The sequence below is a fragment of the Sturnus vulgaris genome, chromosome 1 (assembly GCF_052056855.1).
Source record: "Sturnus vulgaris isolate bStuVul1 chromosome 1, bStuVul1.hap1, whole genome shotgun sequence".
Classification (NCBI taxonomy): Eukaryota; Metazoa; Chordata; class Aves; order Passeriformes; family Sturnidae; genus Sturnus; species Sturnus vulgaris.
This window is the reverse complement of record NC_142243.1, coordinates 118170310-118194594: the sequence shown is the minus strand read 5'-3', so window position 1 is coordinate 118194594 and position 24285 is coordinate 118170310. Positions and strand designations below refer to the sequence as shown.

Sequence of the window (24285 nt, the reverse complement as noted above, 5' to 3'; positions counted from 1 at the left end):
AATTTTGGAAACAATCTAAAATTATTAACCATTATTTCACCTAAAGATCTAAACGCTTAAATTTTGAATTCATGTAATGACATGGATTCCTCAGAGTTGGTTTTTCTATCATTAGAAATCTCCCTTCATCCGCAAATCTGCTGACAGAAGCCCAAATCAGATTCCTAAAAATACTCTGAAAAAGCCTCATACCACTTTTTCTTCAAGATGACACTCAAGAAAAAAAAAGAGAAGGAAAAGCAAAGATAGCAATGCAATTATTTGTTTTTCTTCACACAATGCTATTCAGTACTTTTTATTCCAATGTATTTTTCCACATCCATATTATCATGTTGCTGTTTCATTCTATAGTAGTTTTAGTTCTTCAACAGTAGTTTTAGTTCTTGCATTTCCATCCATACTCTTTGGATGATAGTAGACTGTCATGCAAACACAAAGGAAACAAAACACACACCAACAAAACAAAATAATTTCAGTTACATTTGGTGTTGGCTGGTAAGTGTTATGCACAACATTTTTTTCTCTCTGCACTGATCATCTAAATGTACTTTTTCCTCTTAAATACTTTCTATCTGCATTCTATCAATTCTATCTCTCTACTAGCAAAACCATTTTTCCAATGATTTGCTGCTTCATGTTAGGCAAGGAATATCAAGTTTTTTATTCCATCACAAGAAAACCTGTTATTGAACAAATCTGCCTTGTGCCATGAAAACCAGAAGCCAACAGAAAAGCACCAATGGTGGATGCTTTTTTTTGCAGGTTTGTGTCCCCTTCCCCTAGAGCACAGCTACAGCATTGCACATGTGTGGGAAGCAATGTACTGCAGCCAGGCATTTTACTTCATGGGAGCAAATTTCTTGTTCTGCATCAAATCAAATCAGTGAAATTCAATCACCTTAAACAGGTTGGATTAACCATTTTCTGAACTTCAAAATCGATACTTATTGGTTGTATCAGTCTAAAAAAGACCTCCACCGATAAGGAAGGGGGTGAACAACATAAGGGTATTTGTTACATTTCAGGTTTCCTCTGTTGAATTTAGCCATATTAGCATGCTCTATCTTTGTTCTGCTTTAATTATATCCCAAGTCTGTGTGACACCCAAGTCTCTTAAACTTTTTGAAGAGGCTATTTCCTTTGCAAAGCCAGCGCATTTTCTCAACTTAGCAGTCAATGACACTGCCGGAAAGTTTCCTTGATCAGCGTAGACATGAATTAACTGGAAGCGCGTCCTAGGGAGCCTTCTTTCTTCCGACACGGGAAGGGCGCAGAAGGCTCTGGGATGGGAAGCGACTGCTCCATCCCAGCGCGCCCGGGTGGGGCTCCCGGTGCCCGTCCCGGGATTTTTCTCGTTGAGGAATCCCACGGAGATGTGGGCGCGGAGCTGCTGTGTCTGCCAGGCGCAGCTCCGCCTCCTCGTCCCGGCTGCGGGGGTGGCGGTGCGCTTATCCCGGGACCGGGCTCCGCCGCGGGCTCCGGGACCGGGCTCCGCCGAGGGCAGGTGAGCGGGGCGGGGGCTCGGGACGGGACGGGATGGGATGGAGGGCGGCGGGGGAACGCTCTGCCGCGTCCCAGCACTGCCGTGCTTCCGCAGCCATCTGCTCTTAGGGGCCCGACATTGAGGAAATCCCCGGGTCTTCGCAGTGCTGGCGTTTGGAAATGTTAAATGACATTTCCAGGTAAACAAAAGGGACAACTGTAGGTGTTGGACACTTGCTATATTTTACCTGTGCCTGAGCAGGACAGGTGCCAGATCTGAAGCCAGACGCTGCTGCTTGTACACCCTCTTCATACACTCGACCATGTGTGCTCACAGGTCAGGAAAGCCACCTTAACCTGGGCTGCATCCCTAGAAGTGTCGCCAGCACGGTGAGGAGGGTGATTTTGCCCCTCTGCTCTGCTCCAGGTGTGAGCCATCACCTGGAGTGCTGATCCAGCTCTGGGCTTCTCAGCATAGTAAAAACATGGACCTGTTGGAACAGGTCTAGGGAAGGATCACAAAGATGATCAGAGAACTCTCTTGCGAAGACAGGCTGAGAGAATTGGGATTGTTCAGCCTGATGAAGAGAAAGCCCCAGGGAGATCTCATTTCAGCCTTTTAGTGTGTGAAATGGAGCCACAAGAGGGCTGGAGAGGGACTTTTTACACTGGCATGTAACCAGCAGGACAAGAGGGAATGGCTTTGAACTGAAAGAGGACAGTTTAGATTAAATATAAAAAAGAAATTTGCTGTGAGAATGATGAGACACTGGACCAGGTTGCTCAGAGCAGTTGTGGATGCCCCATCATTGGCAATGCTGAAGGTCAGGTTGGATTTGGCTTTGAGCAACCTGGACTAGTAGAAGAGGTCATTGCCCATGGCAGGGGGATTGGAACCAGATGCTCTTTAAAGTCCCTTCCAACCCAAAGCATTCTATGATTTTATTATTCTTCTAGCTCTTACCAGCCACATTTCTGGCAACCAAGTTGAGCAAGGATGCTCAGGTAGGAGTAGTGCCTAATATCCACATGCTCAATCAAACCCAAGTGGGGATTCAATTGTTCATATTTGCTGAGGCTGAAAATGGGAAACAGTGTTCTGGGTTTAGTATACTCAGTGTGTGAAAAAGATAGAATGGCTTCAAAAACCTGGGGGACTGAGCACTGTAATTGCTGGTAGTTTCTGTCTGGATGGGATAGACCATTTTTAGGATGGATGTGCTGAAGGTGGGGGAAGCTCTACAAACACAGAGGGGTGGATTTATGGAGATAAATAAAGTGGGTGGTGGCAGGGTGAGACCTGACAGTTATAATGAGTTATAATATATAATGAGAAAGTTATTTTCCACGGAACAGGCACAAAATATCCAGGAAATATAAAACTGGAATCTCACTTATATTGAAAAGAAGATGCAGAATTGTAACTGTTAAATAACTCCCCTCATAAAACAGAGCAATTGACTTTGAGCAAAGAGTAGGAGCCTGCCACAAGAAAGCAAGAATAAAAAAAATTTCTCTCCAAGAATCTGCAGTTACTTTACACTTGTTTCTGTGTAAAGCATCATCTCACTCTGCTCTGCTAAACTTGTTGCCAAGAGCAAACTAGTGAGCAGCAGGACCAAGATTATGACTCTTCAGTCATGGTTGAAAGCCAGCTACAAGGTTTTAATTCTAATGTAATAGATCTCTTATGACAGCTTTGTTCTTCCCTAGGATTATAGTGTTGGTAAGATTATCCTTATCAGCAAATGATGCTACAGCAAGACTTTAGGATCTGAACAACTTGTACTACAGGAGACTTTTGTTGAAAGGGGAGCTCCTCTCTAAGTAGGGAGACAGTAGTTCTGTCTTTCTCTGACATCACCTGTAATTTTACATGGTAGATAGAGCGATTACTCTGGCATTTGATATGCTTTATAGGTGGAGCCAAACAAATACCTCACATGTCAACACACATGTTGTTCTCTATAAGAACAATGAAATCACTCAGAACAGCAGTTACAAGTCCATCGCTAGATAAGATGAGAAAAATGAAGGCAATTTAAAAGATGTTTGTTTGGCTTTTGTTCTTAAATGATATGACACTGTACCCACCTGTTAACCTTTTAGAGGATATTCAGTATTGAAGTACATTGGAGCTGCTCCTGGCTAAGATTTGATAAAAGCAGAAGAGAAATTTCTCTCTTAAATTTGACATTTGGGGCAAACCAAAGCCATTATAGGCATTTACTTTGTGGTAACATTCCTGCATTGTCTCCTAGTGCATAATCAAGGAGGTTGTTAGCAACAGGCTTGCAATGGGCAATGGGCACTCATATAGTTGTAATAATTTCATATGGTGTTGATAGAAAGAATGCTTCAAAATTGTATTTGTGGTTTCAGCAGGGGACTGCTGAGACATAGCCAGTAGAACATGGAAAAATAGAAGTCCTGTCTTGTCATAGTCCTTTGATATTATACGGACAGCAGAGGACTGTTGCCATGTTGGACTCACATAATATAGTTGAAATACCAGGGTCCAGATTTCAGTGATTGGAATTCATTCTTTTCTTATGAAATATTGGAGGTAATATGCAATTGAACTGTGAGAGCAGAAGTTGAACTACAGTTGAGTGGTTTCCAGAAAAAGCTATGCTGCTTCTAGTTTTTCCTCAATCATTCAATCATTTATTCTTTTTCTACCCTTGGATTCAGCTGGAATAATGTTGAATTAGCTTGTATCCCACCTATCCAGATAACTGACAGAAGGTGAATTCACTTTGTGTCTACACAACAACTTTCAGGTGTCTTTGGTCAAATCTGTACTGTTAAATCTGTTTTGTAGGTTAAAAAAAAGATTTTGAGCATTGGTGCATGCTTTCTTTCTAAAGCTTTTATTCCAGTGTCTATATTGAACTTAAAAACAGAAAATAATAAGATGTTAATTTATAGTGTAATCTGTGATCTAAAAAAGTTAAGGGTAGTGGTTTTCCATCCAGCAAGTAATTTTCTGTTACATAAAAATTGGGTTGGAGGAAGAGGAATCAGTGGAATGTTACTTTGTTAATATTGATGAATGTAAATAATATTAATATTAGAAGAAAATTCTGAAAATGCTGAATAATGTAGGACATAGATTCAGTTTTCCTTTGGTAGAGATTCCTGAGGTGGAATCTCTACCACTGGATGGATATTTTGTTGTCATGCTAGTTGATGGCATCATTCATTGCATATGTGCTCCATCTAAAAGTGATTTCTTTTTAAATAAAAATGTCAAGTAGCATTGGTAATATACTTGCACAATACCCATATGCCAACCTAAGTTTGGGCTGTTCCCAAAAGTGATTTTGCTTGTGCCAGCATTTTCACTGGCATCCCTTTAGCAGGGAGCCAGGAGGTCCTGTGGGAGATCAGGAGTGAAGGACTGGTGGAAGGATGACTTTCAAGTAGTAGCTCATGAGTGGCTTGAAGTGACTCTAAGAAGCTCCTGCTAAAACTATATGCCATATGTGCATGAAACCTGTACAAGTTATTAAACCTCTAATTTCTTCAAAGAATGGAAGTCAATTTGTTTACAAGGTCTGTTTCCCACAAAATTAGAATGAGTGACATCAGTTACCAGCTTCTCAGTTATCTTGCCCAAGTTTTTCTGGCTGTTGAATCTGCAGTTACTTGTGCTTGGGGACTTTGGAATCATCTTAAATCTTGTTGATAGATTAAATGATCTCTTGTCATCAGTGATCTGTGTATCCAGATTAATCCCCATATTATATAGGGGTTATTATTGATGCACTTGCTATGGATATGGACATTTTATCTGTGATTTTAAGATACTTTTGCTACTGGCTGTAGTAGTCTGTGTTCCAGATCTGAACCCCCAATAACAATACAAAATCCACTCCCTTCACCTTATGTTGCAGGCTGAACAAATTATTCCAAGTACTGCTCAGTATTTCTGATTCAGTCGCCTGAGAAGCCCCCTTAACATGTCCTTCTCCTGGGCTCTGTCAGCACAGCATGCTTTGGACACATTGAGAATTTGTAGTCCTTGCTCTTATCAGAACTTTATAAACAATAACTTACTATAGAGTAGCACTGCACCATCAGTTTTATCCTTCTTAAACATTGTCTAAACAGATATTTTAATATCTGAATCATGTGGACTATTCCTTCTTTTCTTTCACGTTATTGATAAAACCTCTTTTCAGTGAAAATGTCCAGATTTTATGTCTTAGTGAGGCATCAGTCATCAGAATAAAAATAAACAATTCTACATTAATTCTTGTTACTTTTTGTCATACTGATTTCATTTGTTTGTACTATGTTGAGCATCTTGTGCTTCCTTCCTTGTGCTTGCTTCCTTTTTTTTTACTTTCCTTCCAGCTTGTGCTATACCTATGAAACTGCCTTTGTCTCAAACCAAGAGTTTTTGTACTTTTAATCTGATTTTCTCACCCATTTTGCTGCAGTGGGGAGTGAGTGAGAGGCTGTGGGGTGCTCAGCTGCCCACTGGGGTTAAGCCAAGTGGTCCTTTTTGGTGGCCAATATGGAGTTCAAAGGGTTTGAGATAAGGACAGTTTTCACTGGTGTGTGTGAGACCAAATTTATAGCTACTGCAGCTACTCATTCTGCAGGGCTTGCCATGGGGCTTGCTTCCCTTGATGCATGTTAGACTCTAGTGCTTGCTCATGGCTGCTTTCCATTCGTGCTGTTTGCTGTACTCCTTGTCATCTGCAACTCTGAAGAGAGCTGTGCTTTACACCAGTCCACCCCTATAGTCTACACAAAGCTTCTAAGAAGGAAAACAGCAGGTTTGCTCATATAAGTACACAGCTGAAGATGTAAAGTCAGAGAAGTCTGAGCTTGCTGTGTTTTATGATCCTGGCACTGACTTTGGCACTTATGATTTGTTTCTTGTAGGTACTTGTTCTGGTGCTGGAGCGGAAAAATCTACTCATTAGACAAGTAGCAACCTGATAGAGGCAAAGAAAATCTGTATTCAGTTATGGATTACTGAGCTGGATTGCAATGTTTAAATCTCTGGCTAATGCTCAAGAATCTTAAAAGCAGCCAGTGATGCTGAGTGCTGTTGCATTCCAATGTAACCACTACGTGCTGTCAGGCAGGCAGGGTCAGCTGTAGGAATGGACTAACCAGGGAGTTGCATGTGGAAAACGTATCAGTAGGGCCATGGAGCTCTCCTGGCCTTTGCTAGGGCTGGAAGATCTGAAAGAAAAGTGTGTTGTATGGATGAGGGTTGAAAAGCTGCTTTTCCCAGTGCTAACAGCAGTACCAAGTGCTGTCCTAGGCCTCGAGAAGAAGCCATGACTGCCTTGGTTTTGCTCGCTGTCCCCTCAGCTGCTCACTCCACTGTCTGATCCCCTTGCTGCCAAAGTGAGAGGGAGAAGCAGCCCAGGCTGGACTCCCTACAGAGGATACAGAGAGCCCACACCTCTGACAGCAGTCTTGGCTAATGCTGTTATAGATACTATCCACTTATCCTCTTTTGGGAGAAATCATCTGATCAGTCATGTTGCAGAGATCCTGAGGCTTTGTTGAACTGCAGTCCTTCTTGTTTCAGCCCCTATTCCATAAATACATGGATAATCTCCTGGCCAGCAGCTATTTTAGCATGACAGAGAGACACAACATGTTTGAACCTGTGCTATACCAAAATAAGCATCAGGTGTATTTACAGAAACCTTTTTTCCTTCATTGAGAAACTACAGCTGGTTTGTTTTGTTTTGTTTTTTTTTTCTTTCTTTCTTCTCCATGCAGGACATGATAGGTAGAAAAGAATCCTGTGCTTCAGGACATTTACCAATGACCAGCCTCAGCTGCCTTTCTTATGCACTGGAAGAATGGACTGTTGTGGAGTTCCTGAAGAAATACCTTTTTCATGTGATCATTGGCACACTGACAATTAGTGCAATATTAGTTTTTTTTATAGTTCCTTTAGCAATCGTCATTTTCATTTACCTTACTAATATTTTGCTTTTAATATATCAGAGGAACAATGAGTTAAAAGCAGATCCTTTGAGTGATGTTTGGAATAGAGGAAGAAAAACTATAGCAACTTTTTGGGATCTCTATGCAAGAATATGGCATGGTAAGTACAACATGACTTGTCTGAAGCATTGAATTACAGTAAGTGGTAAATACACAGAAGTTTTAAATTTTTTCTTCCATATGGATGCAAATAAGTTACATTTGTTATACTTTGCATGGCTTCTTTGAACAACCGTCAGTATAAAACTTTCTCCATGTGCTTCTAGGACTCTGCCTACTCCAATCCCATCCAAATGGCTCATGGCAGGAGCTGTAACAGGGATGGAAATGAAGGCAGACAAGGTGGAACAGAGCTCTTAGTTGGCAAAAGCTGTGTCTTTCCCAAGCTTTTGTATTCATTAGCCTTGTAGTCTGGCTCCACCTGAAACCTAAATCAAATGTAGGAAGAGTCATGACAAGGATTCATAAAATGCATGTCTGTGAGGAAATTCCCTCCCACTGTGAATATATTTAAATCTTGTGGAGAGAACCTCTCTGGGATTTTTACAGATTATGGTTTCACTTTAGACGTCTCACCATCTCTAAAAGATTAACGCTTTATTATGGAAAATCCCAAACTCTTCATTGTCCTTGACACAAAATGGAGATTCATACTTCCAGATGTCAGGAAAGTATCCAGACTGTTTGTCTCTATTTCTGAAAATGAAGTATTTTCATACTAGTTTCTAATTTAAAATAAAAAATATATTACTGTACTACTATTTACAAAATGTTCCTAATGGGAAATAATTTTCTTTAGTTCCCTCACTGAGGAAAATGCCAGGTTCAGGTCTGATTTCATGATTAAACTGACCAACAAATCAGTCTAGTGATATGCTATGGTGTTTGAATGACTTTCTCTGTGCTATTGACCAGAAGTTCCATCCAGAATTTAATTATTTTGAAAGCTGCTACAGAGGCTTTCACAAGTCTCTGAAGGTTATTTAACAAAGGACAGTAAAAAATGTCTCTAAACTGCCAGGTGATTTACAGATATCATTGTCTTTGCTTTCCATCCCAAACAGGTTATGAGCTTCATGGTGTGCAAAACCTCCCAGAAGGACCAGGCATTCTTGTGTATTACCATGGAGCTATTCCTATAGACTACCTTTACTTTTTGTCTAGGCTGTTTCTGTGGAAAAAAAGACTTTGCCTGTCAGTTGCTGATCATTTTGTGTTTCGCTTACCAGGTAAGAACATGTTCTCTTGTATTTAAGCTTCCTGGATTCACTAACCTGTCTTGGTTTTGGTGAACTTTACTATACTTGAAAGAGAGCTTTTAAACTAAAAGACTGCTTTTAGATTTTTAAACTAAAAGTTGGTAGATGCAACAGAACAAACAGCATAGTATATCCTGTCTTTTCAGTGAAACATTGGTAAACCCTCCAAAGCCAACAAATAGATATATAGTCCTTTTGGGATGAAATGTCATCCCTCAGTAGAAAGTGCTGGATAGGACTCTATTATTGACCTAGTGCTGACCAGTCAGGAGAAGATACAGAGAAACAAAGATTATTCAATTTTAGAAAAACAAGGTGTAAAGAAGAGTGTCCAGAAGGAATAGCAGGGGAACGATTTAAAGGGACCTTTATTCCACTAGTATTGAAAGCTGTTTTAATATAGAGAATAGAGGAAGCTATTTAGAAGGACACTCTTGGGAAAACAAAGTTTTCCTGACAACAAGTGTTGTAAACTCAAGTAAATTTGATGCTAAAACCATATTCAGACACTCCCAGAAAGATGACAATAATTTTCTTCAGGCATACTTAGTAAATACTGTGTAGTACGGAGCACATCAGAAGTAAGAAGTCATCAAAATATGATTGACTTTTAGGAGTACCCTCAAAAAAAGAGAAAATTTAACAAAATGTTGCAGAGGAGACTCATTTTTAGAGGGATAAATAAGAGGATACTGTTCAAATTGAAATGTCCCTAGCACAGACTTTTATTACAAATATATATTTGTAATAAAATACTTTGTTAGGACTAAGCAACACACTCGGCTGTGCAGTTCCTGGACTACTGGTGTGTACATAACATCATGCATTATGTTCATGCTAGAGCAACAAAAGGTGGCAAATGCTGTGTCAACCTTCAAAAAGACTGTAAAAAGACACGTGGTGAGAAAGACTACAAATAATTGAAGTTAGACCTCCCCAATGCATTAGTAGAAGGTGTGGCTAAAAGTGAAATTCCTCCCTAACCTTGTTTTGCTCTACTATGCTTATTTTTTGCAAAGAAATGTTACACTTCACAGCTTGGTTCTTTAAAGAAGGCTCATGAGCATATGCTGGACCTCGGTTCAGTTTATTTGCAGGAGTAATTACAGTTACAGGGGAATTCTTCTTGTGAATTAATGACTCCATCTCAGAATAGCTGCTAAATAATAAAGTTTAAAAAAAAAAAAAGATAAGGATATTCAGAGATGTGGCATAGCTTCCTTTTAAGAGCTAGGACATCAGACAGAAGCCTTGCATGGCTGAGACATAAAAAAAATCTGTGAGACCTGGAAAAGGGGAATAAGAAGTAATAATATTTTCATGTGATACATTATAATTCTCAAAAGTTTTAAAGCCAAACAAATGAAGAACCTCTTTGCTTAATAACAATATGGCATTCCTGACTTTAGGATAAAACAAATGTGTCTGAGTTCACAAAGGGATTAAACAAGGTCAACATCTGTCTTTGACAGAAAGATCTATCAAGCATGATACCTTGAATAAGATTAAATACAATTAAATTATAGGATTCAGCACTGTGTTATCCACTGTCTTCCAAAGTTTTTGTTGCACACCTCTGTCAGTCCAGAGTTGTTGCTTCCATTTATTAATATATAAAATTTATTCTCAAACTATGCTGTTTGTACAGGGAATTTGAAGATTGTGGAAATGCTTGTTTGCTTTCTATCAGAGTTCCAAACTGATATATTTAAAATATGAAGATAATATTAGAAAGCATAGAGTACTTCTATGGTTCTCAATCTGTCTTTTAGAGAAATCCCAGTTATGGAAACAGAGGAAGGAGATTAACTGTGGTGAATTCATTCATGATTCATTCATGTGGTGCTGAAATTGCCCTGCTAGCTTCTGTCATTCATGCATCTTGAGAGTCTTAGAGCAGTTCAATTTGATCCACATAGTTTGCAATTTAACCACAAATTACTCAATTAAACAACTCAAAACCTGAATGTTTAAGATGTTAAATATCACGTTTTAAAAGAAGACCGAAAATAACTGCTTGTCAGGTATTATTTTTGTAGTAATCTTTATTGTACTGATATTTTTTTAAATTAAAATATATAAAAAGAAGGAGAGAGGAATAGATATTTTCATGTTTCTAGCTATGACCCACAAGTTTTGTTGACATAATTTGGTCGATAATTATGGAAGATAGCATGTGGAAGAATTTTTTAATTGAAATGTTCCTGACGAGATGATTCATCTTCATAATATTTGGGAAAAAATATTGTCACATATTTGTCATTTTGCCAGCATTTACTCTGTAGGTATCTTACTTCCTTTGTGAAAATTTGTCTTAGCCTAAATATATAGCTACTCGATTTTAATTTGGCTGTAGTCTGACACCTACATGCAAACAGTATTTGGGATATATATTGTTATATTAAATTTACATTTGCTACTTATTTATTTCAGGACTGAAATTACTGTTGGCAGTGACAGGTGTTATACCAGGTACGAGGGAGGAGTGTCTTGCTGCCCTGAGGAATGGATACTTGGTGTCCATCTCACCGGGAGGAGTTCGAGAGGCGCTCTTCAGTGATGAGAGTTACCAGCTCGTGTGGGGAAATCGAAAAGGATTTGCTCAGGTCGCTCTAGAAGCAAAAGTGGTGAGTGCCATGCCTTACCAATCCCAGTTCATGCTTTCTGCATGTCTGCTTCATTATAAAATGCAGTTTAGGAGCATTTGTTGGAAAATCTTCCAGGAGAAATGGTTGGGAAGTAAAGATTTCATTTCCATTTCCCATTGCTTTCCTTGTGTACATTCATTCACAAGGAGCAGGAGTTTTGTGGAACTGTCAAACGTTTTCTTGACTGTTTCAAAGCATTCACCTCTGTGGTTCCATGTCTACAGTTCCATCATGTGGGCATCCAGAGTTTCACCTTGACTGTATTTCAGAAATCTTCACTGTGGCCCTTCTCCATACTGCCCTAAGGTTTCATCATTTTCTTATCCTAATAGACTTGCATCTTTATCTTACTTCCACATAGCCAGTCATTTTCTTATGGTTATTTAATGTGTTAGCCTTATCTTTTATTCTGGGAGGGTCTAGGATTTTGTCCTTACCTTTACTTTTCTTCATGTTTGTGTAAGATTGCCTCAACTAACTGAAGATATGTCTACATGAGTGTCTGAATTTGAATCATGTGTGCACTTCTGAAGCAGCTTTTGCATTTCCCTCACCACGCTTTCATTCACATCAAGGAACATTTTAGAATATTGGAGCTGCATTCCTTCTGACTGAAACTAAACCAAAAGTGGAACCTAATACTCTCCAGTGTCAAGTGGTCATTCAGTCAATGGTGCCAAACAAGAATTTGTTCTACATAAAAACAGAGCACTGAAATGTGTTCAGTGTGGGTGCTCAGCATCCTCTGGACATGTGCTTCTCTTGATTTGCACTCCACCAATGTACTCATGGGCAAGTTTTCGGTTAGTTTCCATATGGGTGATTATCTATAAATACAATCTTCTACCACCAGCTCTGACTTCTTATATCTAAATCTATGTGGGAGACTGCTTTTCTGATACAGTCTTTGGGAAATTATTTTATTTGGGATGGCATGCAGCTGAAAGAGCAGCAACCCAATGTCTTTTTCCTAACTGCCACTTCTGCTCACCATCACCATCTCTAACCACAAGTTTTCTGCCTTAATTTAGACATAACATACCTAGTGCTTTTTGTGTCTGACAATACTGGTGCAAATCCAGGCTTTATCTGTTCTGCCATGCACTTTCTGCTGCTTTCTCATGAATTGCCCAACCACCACTTTTCCCTCACATTCATACAAATATCTCATCAATTGCAGTGCTCTTTGATCTTCCACATAAAGTTTTCTGTCTATACAGGAGAAGCTGTATAGGGAGTTGAGTTCTTCCCATGAAACTTTAATTTCTTAACATCTCTTTCTGATTTTTGTGCAGTTATATCTCTTCTGCACCTCATCCAGTTTGTTGCTTCTCAAACTTTGCTTTGCTCTCTTGTACTATGGCTGCTAGTACAAAGGATCTCAAGGTGTAAAATGCATACTTCAGGTTAATATTTCCTCATAACACCATCTCTAAATTATTGTGGGGAGACAATTAAATGCTAGAATAAACTTGGGGCATTTGCCCAATAGAAAAAGTAATTCTAGGCCTGGAATCCTATTTCCACATCTTATCTCCTGTGCCCTTTTAAAAGTCAGATTTTATGTGCTTCTGTTCCCTTTCCTGTCCTTTTTCTCAAAAGGGTAAATGTTAGTCATAATATTCATATATTGTGTGGGCCTGTACACCACCACTACTGAGAAGGTATCAGAATGTGAATGGGATAAACTCAGTCAAATTCATATGGGCATTTTGAGTTCCCTAATAATCTTATGTGTTAAATGGATAATATGCTGAAACAGAGAGAGTTGTCACTTGAAAAACTTGAGAGATTTCTATTGATTTTTGCTTTCATCTCTATCTTTCAAGCTACTTCAAACATCTGGACAAACATTCTGCCAGATGTTCTCCCTTCACCTGGAGCCTTACAGTAATGCAGTGTAACATGTTGTGGGTTTTTAAATAAAAATTGAATTAAAAACTCTGAGTGCCCTTACATAGGTTGTCATCCTGATCAAAACACACCACAAGAATCCCTGCCAGTAATTCTCCTAATTCTACCAATCTTCCATAATACAGAAGCACATGGAAATAACTTGTTACCTCCTTTTCTTGCCAGAATTTGTTTTGTTTTTGCTGGGGGTTTTTAAAATTTTATTTAATGAATTTAGTATTCTTTGAGGGTAAGGTTCTTGCAGTGTGAAAGGGTCTTGTGGTCCCTTACATAATGTTTAGTAAAACAGGCACTATGTAGGACTGTTACCAGGAGGGCAGAGAAAGTGTATTATCCTTTGACAGATACTAGCCTGGGCTTACCTTTACAGTGCTGCTGGTTCTTACATCTCTTATTATTACCCTCATTCAGCTTTGTGGGTTTTTTGTGATCAGGAAGTCTGACTGGATCCCTGTATGGTGGGCATTGCTATAATTAGCTTGCAAGCTTCATTGAACTTTGGGCATCATTGATATTTTTCTGGAAATTTGGGATCAGGCAAACCTTAGGTAACTAAACACAAAAAACCTAAAACTGCTGTGCATTTAACAGTAGAGGGGACAATACTAACCCTATATATCACTTCTTATATAAAGTTAGGCCCACAGTAGCCACTGGATCTCATCTTTTGACACATTCCAAGTTTGTTTGTTCTTGCTGCATCCTTTTCATACTGGCCAGACTAGTCTTCCAGGCTGGCCAAAGACTGGGTTGTAGTGGATGCCAGACACCCATCAAAGCCTCTCTATCACTGTCCTCCACAAGTGGACAGGGGAGAGAAAATAAAGCAAAACATTAATGAGCTGAGATAAAGACTGGGAGAAAACATTCACTGAATATCAGTGTGGGTGGCAAACCAGACTCAGCTTAGGGATATTAATTGCATTTATTAGTAACAAAATCAGAGCAAGATAATGAGAAGTAAAGTAAAAGTCTTAAAAACACCTCTTACCCCAACTCTCACTTCTTCCTTGGCTCTACCTCCTTCCCTGCAGTGGCACTGGGAGATGGGGAATGGGGGTCATAACCAGCTCATTATATGTTTCTGCCACTGCTCAGAGAGAAGTCCTTCTCCTGTTCTAGCATGGGGTCCATCCCACAGAAGACTAACTTCAAATTGAGTCTATCCTCTGGGCAACAGGTTCTCCATGAACATGAGTCACTCTTCCACAGGGTGCAGTCCTTCAGGCACAGCCTGCTCCAGTGAGGGTCTCCCTTAGGGTCACAAGTCCTTCCTGGAAACCTGCATGGGCTTCTCTCTCTGTGGGTCTGCAGACCCCTGCCAGGAGCCTGCTCCAGCACTGGTTTCCTACAGCTACACAGCCCTCTTTCAGGCATCCATGCTCTGCTGGGGGTCTCCTCCATGGGCTGCAGGTGGATCTCTGCCTTGCTGTGGTCCTCCATGGGCTGCAAGGGCACAGCTGTCTCACCGTGGGATGCAGGGGAATCTCTGTTCTGTATCACCTCCTCCCCCTCCTTCTGCACTGACCTTGGTGTCTGCAGGGCTGTTCCTCTCACATTTTCTCCCTCTGTTCTTCTCTGTCCACAATTACATATGCACAATAATTTTTTTTCCTTCTTAAATCTGTTATCACAGAGGTGTTATGATCATTCCTGATAGGCTTGGCCTTGGCATTGGCTCTGCCAGACATGGGGAAAGCTTCTGGCAGCTTCTCACAGAAGCCACCTCTGTAGCTCCCCCTCTACCAAAATCTGTCCACAAAACCCAAATACAATGGGGATAGACTCATCCAGATATCAGAACTTGTTCTGTTATGTAGCAATTAATATAAATTTGCTAATCGTTACTCAGATACCATGAAAAAAAGCAAGATATAATTCGAAGGGTATTTTAAAAATTTCTCTATGTACAGTGTAGCCATCAACCAAACAACTACACACACTTTATCAAAATGACTACATGGTGGTTAATAACCTGTCACAGATTACTTGAATGGGGATTTCAAGACAAAACCTAACTTATATATGAATAGACATTCCCATCCATCATCTAATATTACAGAAGTTCAATAGTTTTTCCACTGAAAAAGTTGAAGAAAAACGAACAAAGAGGGTCGTTTCAGCCTCAGCCTTTACCTGTAAAGTTTCCACAAATGGTTTCCACTTCATTTTGTGTACCTACTCTGCTCAACAGGAGTCAGAGGGTGTTACTATTTAATGTTATGACTCAGTATACCTCTGGGACATATATTTGTCTCAGTCAAATTCATCCATGACCTTCAGAAATACTCTCTGTCTATGGCTTGGTTTTGATGGGCTAACAGGGAGGGATCGTAATTTCTGAAGATCCCTCAATTTTGTCTGTGCCAAAAAATTTCTTCAAGTTGAGTTAAGTGACAAATAAACAGGAACTACGATTTATAAAATTCTCTTGTATGGGCAAGGGGTTTGGACTACATGGTCTCCAGAGGTCTCTTCCAGCCTCAACAATCCTGTAATTCTGTGATTTTCAAGATGGCTGGGTGTGATCCAGCTCAGTTCCAGCACAGCAAATATAAATGTCTGGGTTACTGCAGATCTGGTTGTTCTGCTTTACAAATGTAAGATTTTATGTGTATACCTGTGTTTTCCAGCTTAGGGACTGAATGTTGCTGCCTACCCTGCACCTCAATGGCTGATCATTGTATGAGAGTAACTTCTGTAGTTGCCAGATTTCTTTATAACCTACCATATGTTTCTCTTGTACTATTCCTAAAATTTAAAGTGTTTTGTCTGTGTGACAGGTTTCAAACATTTTACATCTCAGATGTACAGTATTCAATTAATAGCTGAAACAACATGTGGTATTTTAGTTTTCAGTACTTATATATTTTTAAAAGACATTACTGTTTACTTTTTTTAGGGTTTATTTCTAACAATTTCCCTTAATTTTGCATTCTGAAAGGTTTACTATTACAACTTTATACATGTTTGATACTTTTGTTCTCTCTCAGGTATTTTTTCTTTTTAATGCTTTCTATCACTATGAGTTATTTGATAGGCTCTAGTTAGGTCTTTTTCTTCCTTGTTTTTTTCTCATCCTGCAATTTCTGTTCTGTGGTAGTGATCCTTAACAGTACAAAGGTTTTCTTTCATTATATTCTGAAGAAGTTGTTCCAACAACCTGTTCAAATTCTCAAGTTTCAGAGAAAGGAAAAGGGACAATAGAGGAGAAAAAAAAAGTCTTTGCATATATAGATACAACTGCTGTCACTTTGTCTACAAACTATGAAATCTTACCTCAGGCTGTAAGGCATGACTGTTTCAAGTGCAGGTTATCTCAAGTGTGTTTCTTCTCAGTCACAATGAAGTGAACTTGTTCTGTAAGTGCCTAAGGATCTGCCTTCCAGAAGGTGTGTAGTCCAGGTCAGTGAGAACACACAATTGCCTTTTTTTTGTCTCAGGGACCTGCAGAAGTCTTTACCAGTGAAGTTTTATCCAAACATTACTGCTTCAGTTAGACCCTATTTGAAAAGCAGATGAGATAAGCCAACCGTGAATGTCTGCTTGCTTTCTGCAAGACTTCAAGAACTGAATACTATCCTATTCACCACTTATGATGAAAGCTTTAGACAGAGAAACTATGGAAATTTGTTTTATGTTCCAGTCAGTGATATTGCAGTTAATACATAACATAGAAGTTATATGAAACCTAGTACAATGTCAGTCGTTTTATTTACAGATAGTGACTTTAAAACAGATGTTTTTGGGAGCTGAAAAATAGCATTTTATTTCTATTCTGGAGTTCTTAAAATCAAGATTCCTTGTTTACTACTTAAATGACTGATAATTACCCTCTGTATTTGAGTGATTTTTCTTAGCTGCATTAACAGGCACTGAAAACAGAAATTCAAACCTGGTATAATATTTTTACCTTCTTATATATTTTTTTTTTACTTCCTTAGCCCATCATTCCAATGTACACTCAAAATGTCCGTGAAGGCTATAGGATGTTTAAAGAAAGAAGTAAGAACTTAAAAATATTTTATGTGTTTGGAATGTTTTATCTTTTTTCACTCTGATTTCTCTTGCTTTTTATCTTAGACTTTGCTTTTCAGACTTTTGCTTACTTTGGATTCTCTAACAGTTGCTGTGGGTCAGAGGTAGCTCAAATTTGGAAATAGCTTGTGCATAACTGGTTTGTGTGTGTGATTTAGTTCTTTCATGCAGTCTTATTTCTCTGGTCTATTAAGTCTATCAAGCTTTGCTTTGGTGGAAGGTTGCCTCTATCCTGTAACAACTTCCTGACTGTCAAATAAAGCATGCATTTTTAAGAAGTCTTCTACATTAATCAGATTTCATGTTTGGATTGTGTATACTATGACTATAATCTCACTTTTTCCTCCCATAAACTATTTCAGGATTTTTTAGACAGTTATATGAAAGCACTCGATTGCCTTTTACTCCTCCATACGGAGGACTTCCAGTTAAATTTCGCACATACATTGGAAAGCCAATCCCTTACGACCCAAATATAACTACAGAGGAATTAGTTGAAAAGGTAAGTTTTCTCTCCTTGCAATATTGAACTACATACTTTGCCCTCTACTATAGGTGCACTTGAAACCAGTTTTTTGCATGCTTGAATAAAGACAAATACACTTTTACTAGCCTGTTAAAGCTATGGGGAGTTGAGGTTTGGGATTATTTAATGTACAAATACCTACCAGTAAATATTGAAATAGTAACAGTTGATTGGGATGCCCTGATCCTTTTGAAATGTATGAGTTCTGTCTTCTTATGTTAACTTTGTTTCTCTCATGCCTTTGATAACTTTGATAATAACTATGATAACTGAAATGATGTAAATTATATTTTAAATGCAGTTTTCAGTAACTATGAAAATAAATTTCATAAATAACAAATAACTTTGAGAATCTTCACCAAATAGTGCAGAGCTCTAGAAGCAAAGCTCTTCAAGAGCTTCAGCTTCATTGTCTAAATAAAAATGTTAAAAAGTTGCATCCAAAATATAACAATGTTTAGAGTTCCTACAATTTGGTGAAATTAGTGATGCCCAGGAGCATAAAAGTGTTTATAGATCTAGAGTTTAAGCATTTTTCAAAATATTAAGCTAAACTGCAAATACAGCTTTAAAATTTTTCATGGAAGACGAAAGGAGGATTTTATGAAAAAAATAAATCTGCTACAACCTAGAAATACACAAATAAATCAATTGTCAGAAATCACTTGTTAAAAAACACCTTGCTGCCCCCAGAAAGATGCAACAAGGCTGGCTTTTTTTCTTTTGTTTTCTTTATTCCTTTTTTAAGGGTCTACTGTAGGTTCTTCTGAGCTTCACAGAAGTGAAACCAGAAAGACAGGTTTGGTCTGTTGCAAGGAAACAGCCCCAGCAAGCTGTAGAGTTTGGTCTTAGCACCTTTAGCTGGAAGCAATATGACTGCCTTTATGGTTGTTCATATTCTTGTATTTTAGGGGAACAGCACTTTGTGCCCCTGCAAAAGTGAAGTTGAAATTTCCTATGATACTGATTTACCTTACTGAGGCAAATCTTTGGCTGCCCCCTTTGACTACCACCCACTCTGGTGGGAGTACAGTTAGAACTTTTGTGGCTGATATTACTTTAAAAATAGGCAACTTAAATGAGGTTTGAGGTGAGCAGTGGCCTGGCTGACCTCTGTCTGATCCTGCCCTGCAAAGGAGTTAGGACATGAATCTGTCAGGAAAGGTTTGGCTACTCTTTTCTTATATTCACAGTGATATTCTGCTATAACTTTGGGGTAGATCAGTGGAGTATGTTGCTACCCTTATTTCAAGTTTAAATACACGAAGGAAACCAAACGGAGATTATTTCTTATTCCTATTAGAAAAATATAATATTGTATTAATTCTCTTCCTAAACTTGCATTTGAATCTCATGTAAAGAGTATTACAAATTTTCTTATGTGCATGCTGTATATGATAAAATTATGGGAGAATTCATCTTGGGAAGGACAGCAGAGGTTCCTGCTTCAAATTCCTAGTCCAAGATAGGTCAGCTATAAGATCAGATGAGGTAAGTCAGGCTTTATCCATCATTTTTTGATGAAAATTTTTAGGGATGAGAGATTGCAGAAACTTAATGTTTGCATGTGTTAAAGGCTACTTTGACTAAGTAATGACCACAGTTGACAAATATCAATAATTTCAGCCTACCCAAACTACAGTCATTGTTTATGTTCCTTTCTTTTCCAAGAAATGTGTTGTTAGGACAGGCAATTAATATAAAAGACTTTTTTTTTTCTTACAGTGGAGCTATGTGTGAATTTTCCCTCTTGAACCTCTGAGAAGTTAGTGATTACACTGTTCTTCCATGCATAAAATTGGTCTGTAAAGGCAAATTTCTCTTCTCTTTTCAGACAAAGACTGCTGTCCAGGCTCTCATAAGCAAGCACCAAACAATCCCAGGCAACATATGGAAGGCTTTACTGGAGAGATTTGATAAACGCCGTAAAAGTGATTAGAATGCTCATGTTTATTTCATTGGTTTTACAGCACACAGTAAAAAACCAATGTCCTACAGTACTGGTCACTAATAGCTGGTGTTAACCAGTTTAATTTACAAATTTCTACAGATTTGGTGGAAGAAAACAACCTCTAGAAAGTTCCTCCATGTCTTTGAGAATATCCTAAACTAAGAAAAACTGATGAAGATGACTTATGTAAAATAGTAATCCAACAGCTAAATTCCCCCAAAGGAAATAGTGTAGCCAAGATTTTCCTGATTCCTAAAACAAGTACATACTTACATCTGAGAGTCTTAGTGGTGTTGTCTAGATCTGTGTGTTTGTGTTTTGAGTACAGTCTGGTCTCAGAGCAGACCCTCAGGGTTGGTGTTGTCCCACCAGAGACCACCCCACGAGGTCTGATGGGTCCCAAGAAAGGTATGTCAGAACAAACTATCTTGCTTTAGGTAAATGGCTACTGCTTACATCATTCTCCTAGAGACTACAAAAAACAGACATAATCTCATTAAAGCAGATGTTAGACTCCTTCAAACCCATCAGCTTAGTACTGCATACCCTGGGAAGCAGGACTGTTTGCATCCAAGAATTTTCCCCCACAGAAAAAGATTTCTCAAAGAGAGGGAAAAAATATCTTTAGTTCAGTGTAGCAAATATTGCAAATACATGTAGAAAGTAGTTTCAAGTCCGAGCTGGTTTGTGCATGGTCTATTGCACCACACCACCGTTGTTTGGTGGATGAGGCTGCCCCAGCCTGAAAATCCCTGGATATGGTGTATGCAGTATGGTTGTGCTGTATTTACTCAAATCTCCCAGTGAACAGCCTTGGGGGGAGCTTTCTTAGGCAATGCATCTTTCAGGCTTATCATCACTGGTGGTTTGCCTAAAAATGCAGTACTGCAACACTGCTGGTACAGATTGTACTAACTTTCAGTTTTCCACAAGACTGCCTTGCCAAACAGATATTTTGGTTCAAAGTTAGTTTTTACATGCTGTGGGATGTTGTTACAGGTGGAAGTGGGACAACTTTGTGTAATTTATTCAATATGCCATTATATGCAACCAAGTCTTAACTTAAAAGACCAAGATAGGTAATTTTTGTCCCTCATTTTTCCTTCATGTACTTTTAATATGTAAATAATCTTTCCTCTCAACACCCTAAAAGGTTACATAGTATCTAAGGAAATACATGTAATGTTTGCCCATTTTTCAGTAAGAAACTAAATCTGCTCTTTGGATTAAAATAAATTCTTCCCTGACCCTGCCTCTTCACAAGTATTTCTTGCACATCTGGTGAAGGGAGAAGGATGCACAAGTGAGGTATTTCCCTGGACCAAAAAGACAGGAATCTTGTCCTGAAAAAAGCCTTCAAATCTGTCTAAAGATACAGGAATATTTACTTGAACACCCTAACTACAATTGCTGTATACAGGCAGAAAGATTTTTCTCCCAGCAGAGACTCAGCATGCATAGGAGATGATAAACTAAAGCGGATCAAGATGCAGACTGATATGCCTGGACATAAGCAGGAATTCAAACCATGAAGTCTTACATGCTGCACTGCAGTGATACAAGCTAAAATTCAAAGCCTGAGCTTAAGTCAAGGGAGAAAAGGAACTAAAGGAAAAGGTTATAGAATACTAAAATGGACACAGATGAAGAAGCAAGAGGCTTTATAAGTAAATAGAATCTGAAGTCTTTCTTTGTATTGCAGAGACTGTAGAAGGACTGGACAGAATCATTGTCTGGCTATCCTGTTTTTCAAGTACATTAATATCATCATGGAATGTGTCCCAAGAAGGGCAGCAAAGCTGGTAAAGGGTCTGGAGCACAAGTGTTATGAGGAAAATCTGAGGGAGGTGGGGTTGTTTAGCCTGTAGAAAAGGAGCCTATGTGGGGACCAACACCTACAACTACTGGAAAGCATGGTTGTGGCCAGGTGGGAGGAAAAGGAAGTTGTGCTGGGAGACGTTTAAATTGGATATCAGTAAAAATTTGTACACTGGGAGGGTTATCAAGCATTGGAACAGGCTGCCCAGGGCAGTGGTGAAGTCACCACCCCAGGAGGTATTTAGAAGATGTGTAGATGTGGCACTTGTAGATATGGTTTAGTGGTGGGCTTGGCAGAGTTAGGTTATTGATTGGACTCAATGGTCTTAAACTTCCTTTCCAACTTAACCATTCTGATTCTGTGACCAATTAACCATTTCAGTAATCAGAATTTTCACAACCTTTCAAATGCCATGCTCTCTGATACATGATGCCAGGAGCTGTGCTGCGCTGCAACTCACAATGGAGCACTCACCTTGAGTAGGAGATATGTAATCAGAGCGCTGATTGTCTTTCAAAGTAGAGATTTCTGTCTCTATCTCTGCTATTTCAGACGGCTGTTAATATTTTCTAACAAGGTTTAATTTTCTCCAGGGCTATTACATCTTTTAGCAGCATCCACTGTGCTATCTGCAGCTTCTCTGAGTAAAAAATAATTTCTATTTGTTGTCTTCTGTCACAGTTGTCTAAGAGTTTTCTGGGGTCTCAAGATGATAGACAAAATTATTACTGAGAAACAGGAGGGATTTTGAATGATGTATGTTATTTTTCTAATGAAAAATTGTAAACAATTTTTCCAGAAACATTATAGTACTGCTCTAATAATAAGTTTTACTTTTTAGTGGCTTGCTCTAAATTTTTGCTCTTTTTACAGCAGTATTATAGAAACTAGAAATAAAAACTGGTGTTGCAGAAACTAGAGTTGTCATACAAATAGAAATGTAATTGCAGATCAAATCACTCCCTTGCTACACTTATTTTCTAGCCTCTCCATCACACAACAAAAAAAGAAATGAAAGCCAGCAAATTACCTGTGCCTGCCTCAAAACGAAAACAGTATTTATGACTCTTGTTAGGTATAGTTTGCCCAGTAAGTAATGCGGGGAAATTCTGTTTTTGTAGCTTTTTGTGTAAAAGGTTTAACCAACTCAAGCGACAGGATTTTGCATTAGGGAAAGTTATCACACTGATAACACAGTAAATTAATAAAATCATAGAGTTGTAGAATATCCAGAATTGGAAGGAACCCAGAAAGATTATCGAGCCCCAACTCCTGGCCCTGCACAGGACAGCCCCTGTGGGAGTCACACCATGTGCCTGTCCAAATTCCTCTTGAGCTCTGGCAGGCTTGGGGCTGTGACCAGGTCATTAACAGGATGACCGTGGAAGCAGTTACACAGTAAAGAGTGTGCACAAGTCTGCATTTATTAATTGGGCCAGAATGGAAACAGTACACAGCAAACCGTGTGCAGGTGCTCAGCTGAGCAGCTGCAGATGTCGAACAGGCGGATGATGTCCGTGTAGAAGAGAGCTGGTCAGAAAGGCACAGCAGGAGGGGATCTGGAAGAGCTGGCCAAGTTCATCCCACCGAAGGCTGCGGGTGCAGCCATGGCAGTGTTCCATGTCGTCCTAGCAGGTAGGGTATCTGCATCGGTACCCGCGTGTTTGGAGCTGCACCCGGTGTCACTGGAACACCACTTAGTTCTTTGACTGATTTGTATTTCTAAATCCATTGTTTATTTTTGTACTTGAATCCAGGGATTACACCCACAGCTGTCGGGCAGTCTGGAATGCCTTAACAACGCCCTGAATGCCGTGTCCGAAGCACAGAGTGTCTGGAATGCTCATGTACTGCAGTGGCTACGAGCGGGTCCTGGGTATGGGTGCTGCTGCTGGGGCATCACCGGCGGGGCTGGAGAAGGAGGATTGCACCCACCCGGCAGGTACCAGGGAAGGTGCGGCTGGGAGGTGTGCAGTGCTCAGGGCAGGAGGGTGAACAGTGGGTGCTTGGTGCTGGGGGTTTAATCTGGGCAAACGGAGACTCAGGGGTGACCTTATCCCTCCCTGAAAGGAGGTTGCACCCGGTTGGGGTTCGGCCTCTTTCCCCAGGCAACCAGCGACAGTATGAGAGGACAGTCTTAAGCTGCACCAGAAGAGGATTAGGCGGGACATTAGGAGGGATTTCTTCACAGATTAGAATGCCCATTGGAATGGGCAGCCCAGTAGGCGGTGGAGTCCCTGGAGGTGTTTAAGGAAAGGCTGGACGCGGCACTCAGTGCTGTGGTCCAGTTGTCATAGTGGTGCTCGGTCACAAGTTGGTCTCCATGACCTCGGAGGTCTTTCCCAGCCCAATCCCCTCTGGAATGCTGTGGTTCCGGGCTCCCTCCCTGTCCACCCGCGCCGCCAGGCGGCGCCCTCCGCCCCCGCCTCCCCGCCCCTCCCGCTCGCGGGCACCACGCGCCCCCTGGCGGCCCCCGCCCCCCCCCCCCGGCGGAAGCGGCGCGCGGTGCGTACCGGACGCGGGTCCGGGCGGCTGCGCGCCCCCGGCGGCGCGGAGTTCCCGCTTCCCTGCGCGCCCCCGCCGCCGCCCCCGCTCCGCAGGGCGCCCGGCCGCCCCCGCCCCGCCGCCGGGAGCCGCCCCGGCCCGGCCGCCCCGCGGGC

The 24285-nt window shown here is 40.2% G+C and overlaps 1 protein-coding gene across 1 annotated transcript; it reads left to right on the top strand.

The window, feature by feature from the left end:
- Positions 1–1444: 1444 nt before the first annotated feature.
- Positions 1445–21053, top strand: LOC106856339 (DGAT1/2-independent enzyme synthesizing storage lipids-like). Its single transcript, XM_014881609.2, has 7 exons — positions 1445–1504; positions 7240–7570; positions 8535–8699; positions 11163–11356; positions 17236–17296; positions 17692–17831; positions 19690–21053. Exons 2-7 carry the CDS (start codon positions 7243–7245, stop codon positions 19792–19794), a joined length of 993 nt encoding a protein of 330 aa, XP_014737095.2. The 5' UTR covers positions 1445–1504; positions 7240–7242; the 3' UTR covers positions 19795–21053.
- Positions 21054–24285: the final 3232 nt, after the last annotated feature.

What these genes read in the sequence shown, in the direction of transcription:
- LOC106856339 (XM_014881609.2), top strand. Translation starts at nt 7,243, where the DNA reads ATGATAGGTAGAAAAGAATCCTGTGCTTCAGGACATTTACCAATGACC. An exon ending in TCGCTCTAGAAGCAAAAGTG is followed by an intron (nt 11,357 to 17,235) that starts GTGAGTGCCATG and finishes TTACTTCCTTAG; the next exon opens with CCCATCATTCCAATGTACAC. An exon ending in TAGGATGTTTAAAGAAAGAA is followed by an intron (nt 17,297 to 17,691) that starts GTAAGAACTTAA and finishes AAACTATTTCAG; the next exon opens with GATTTTTTAGACAGTTATAT.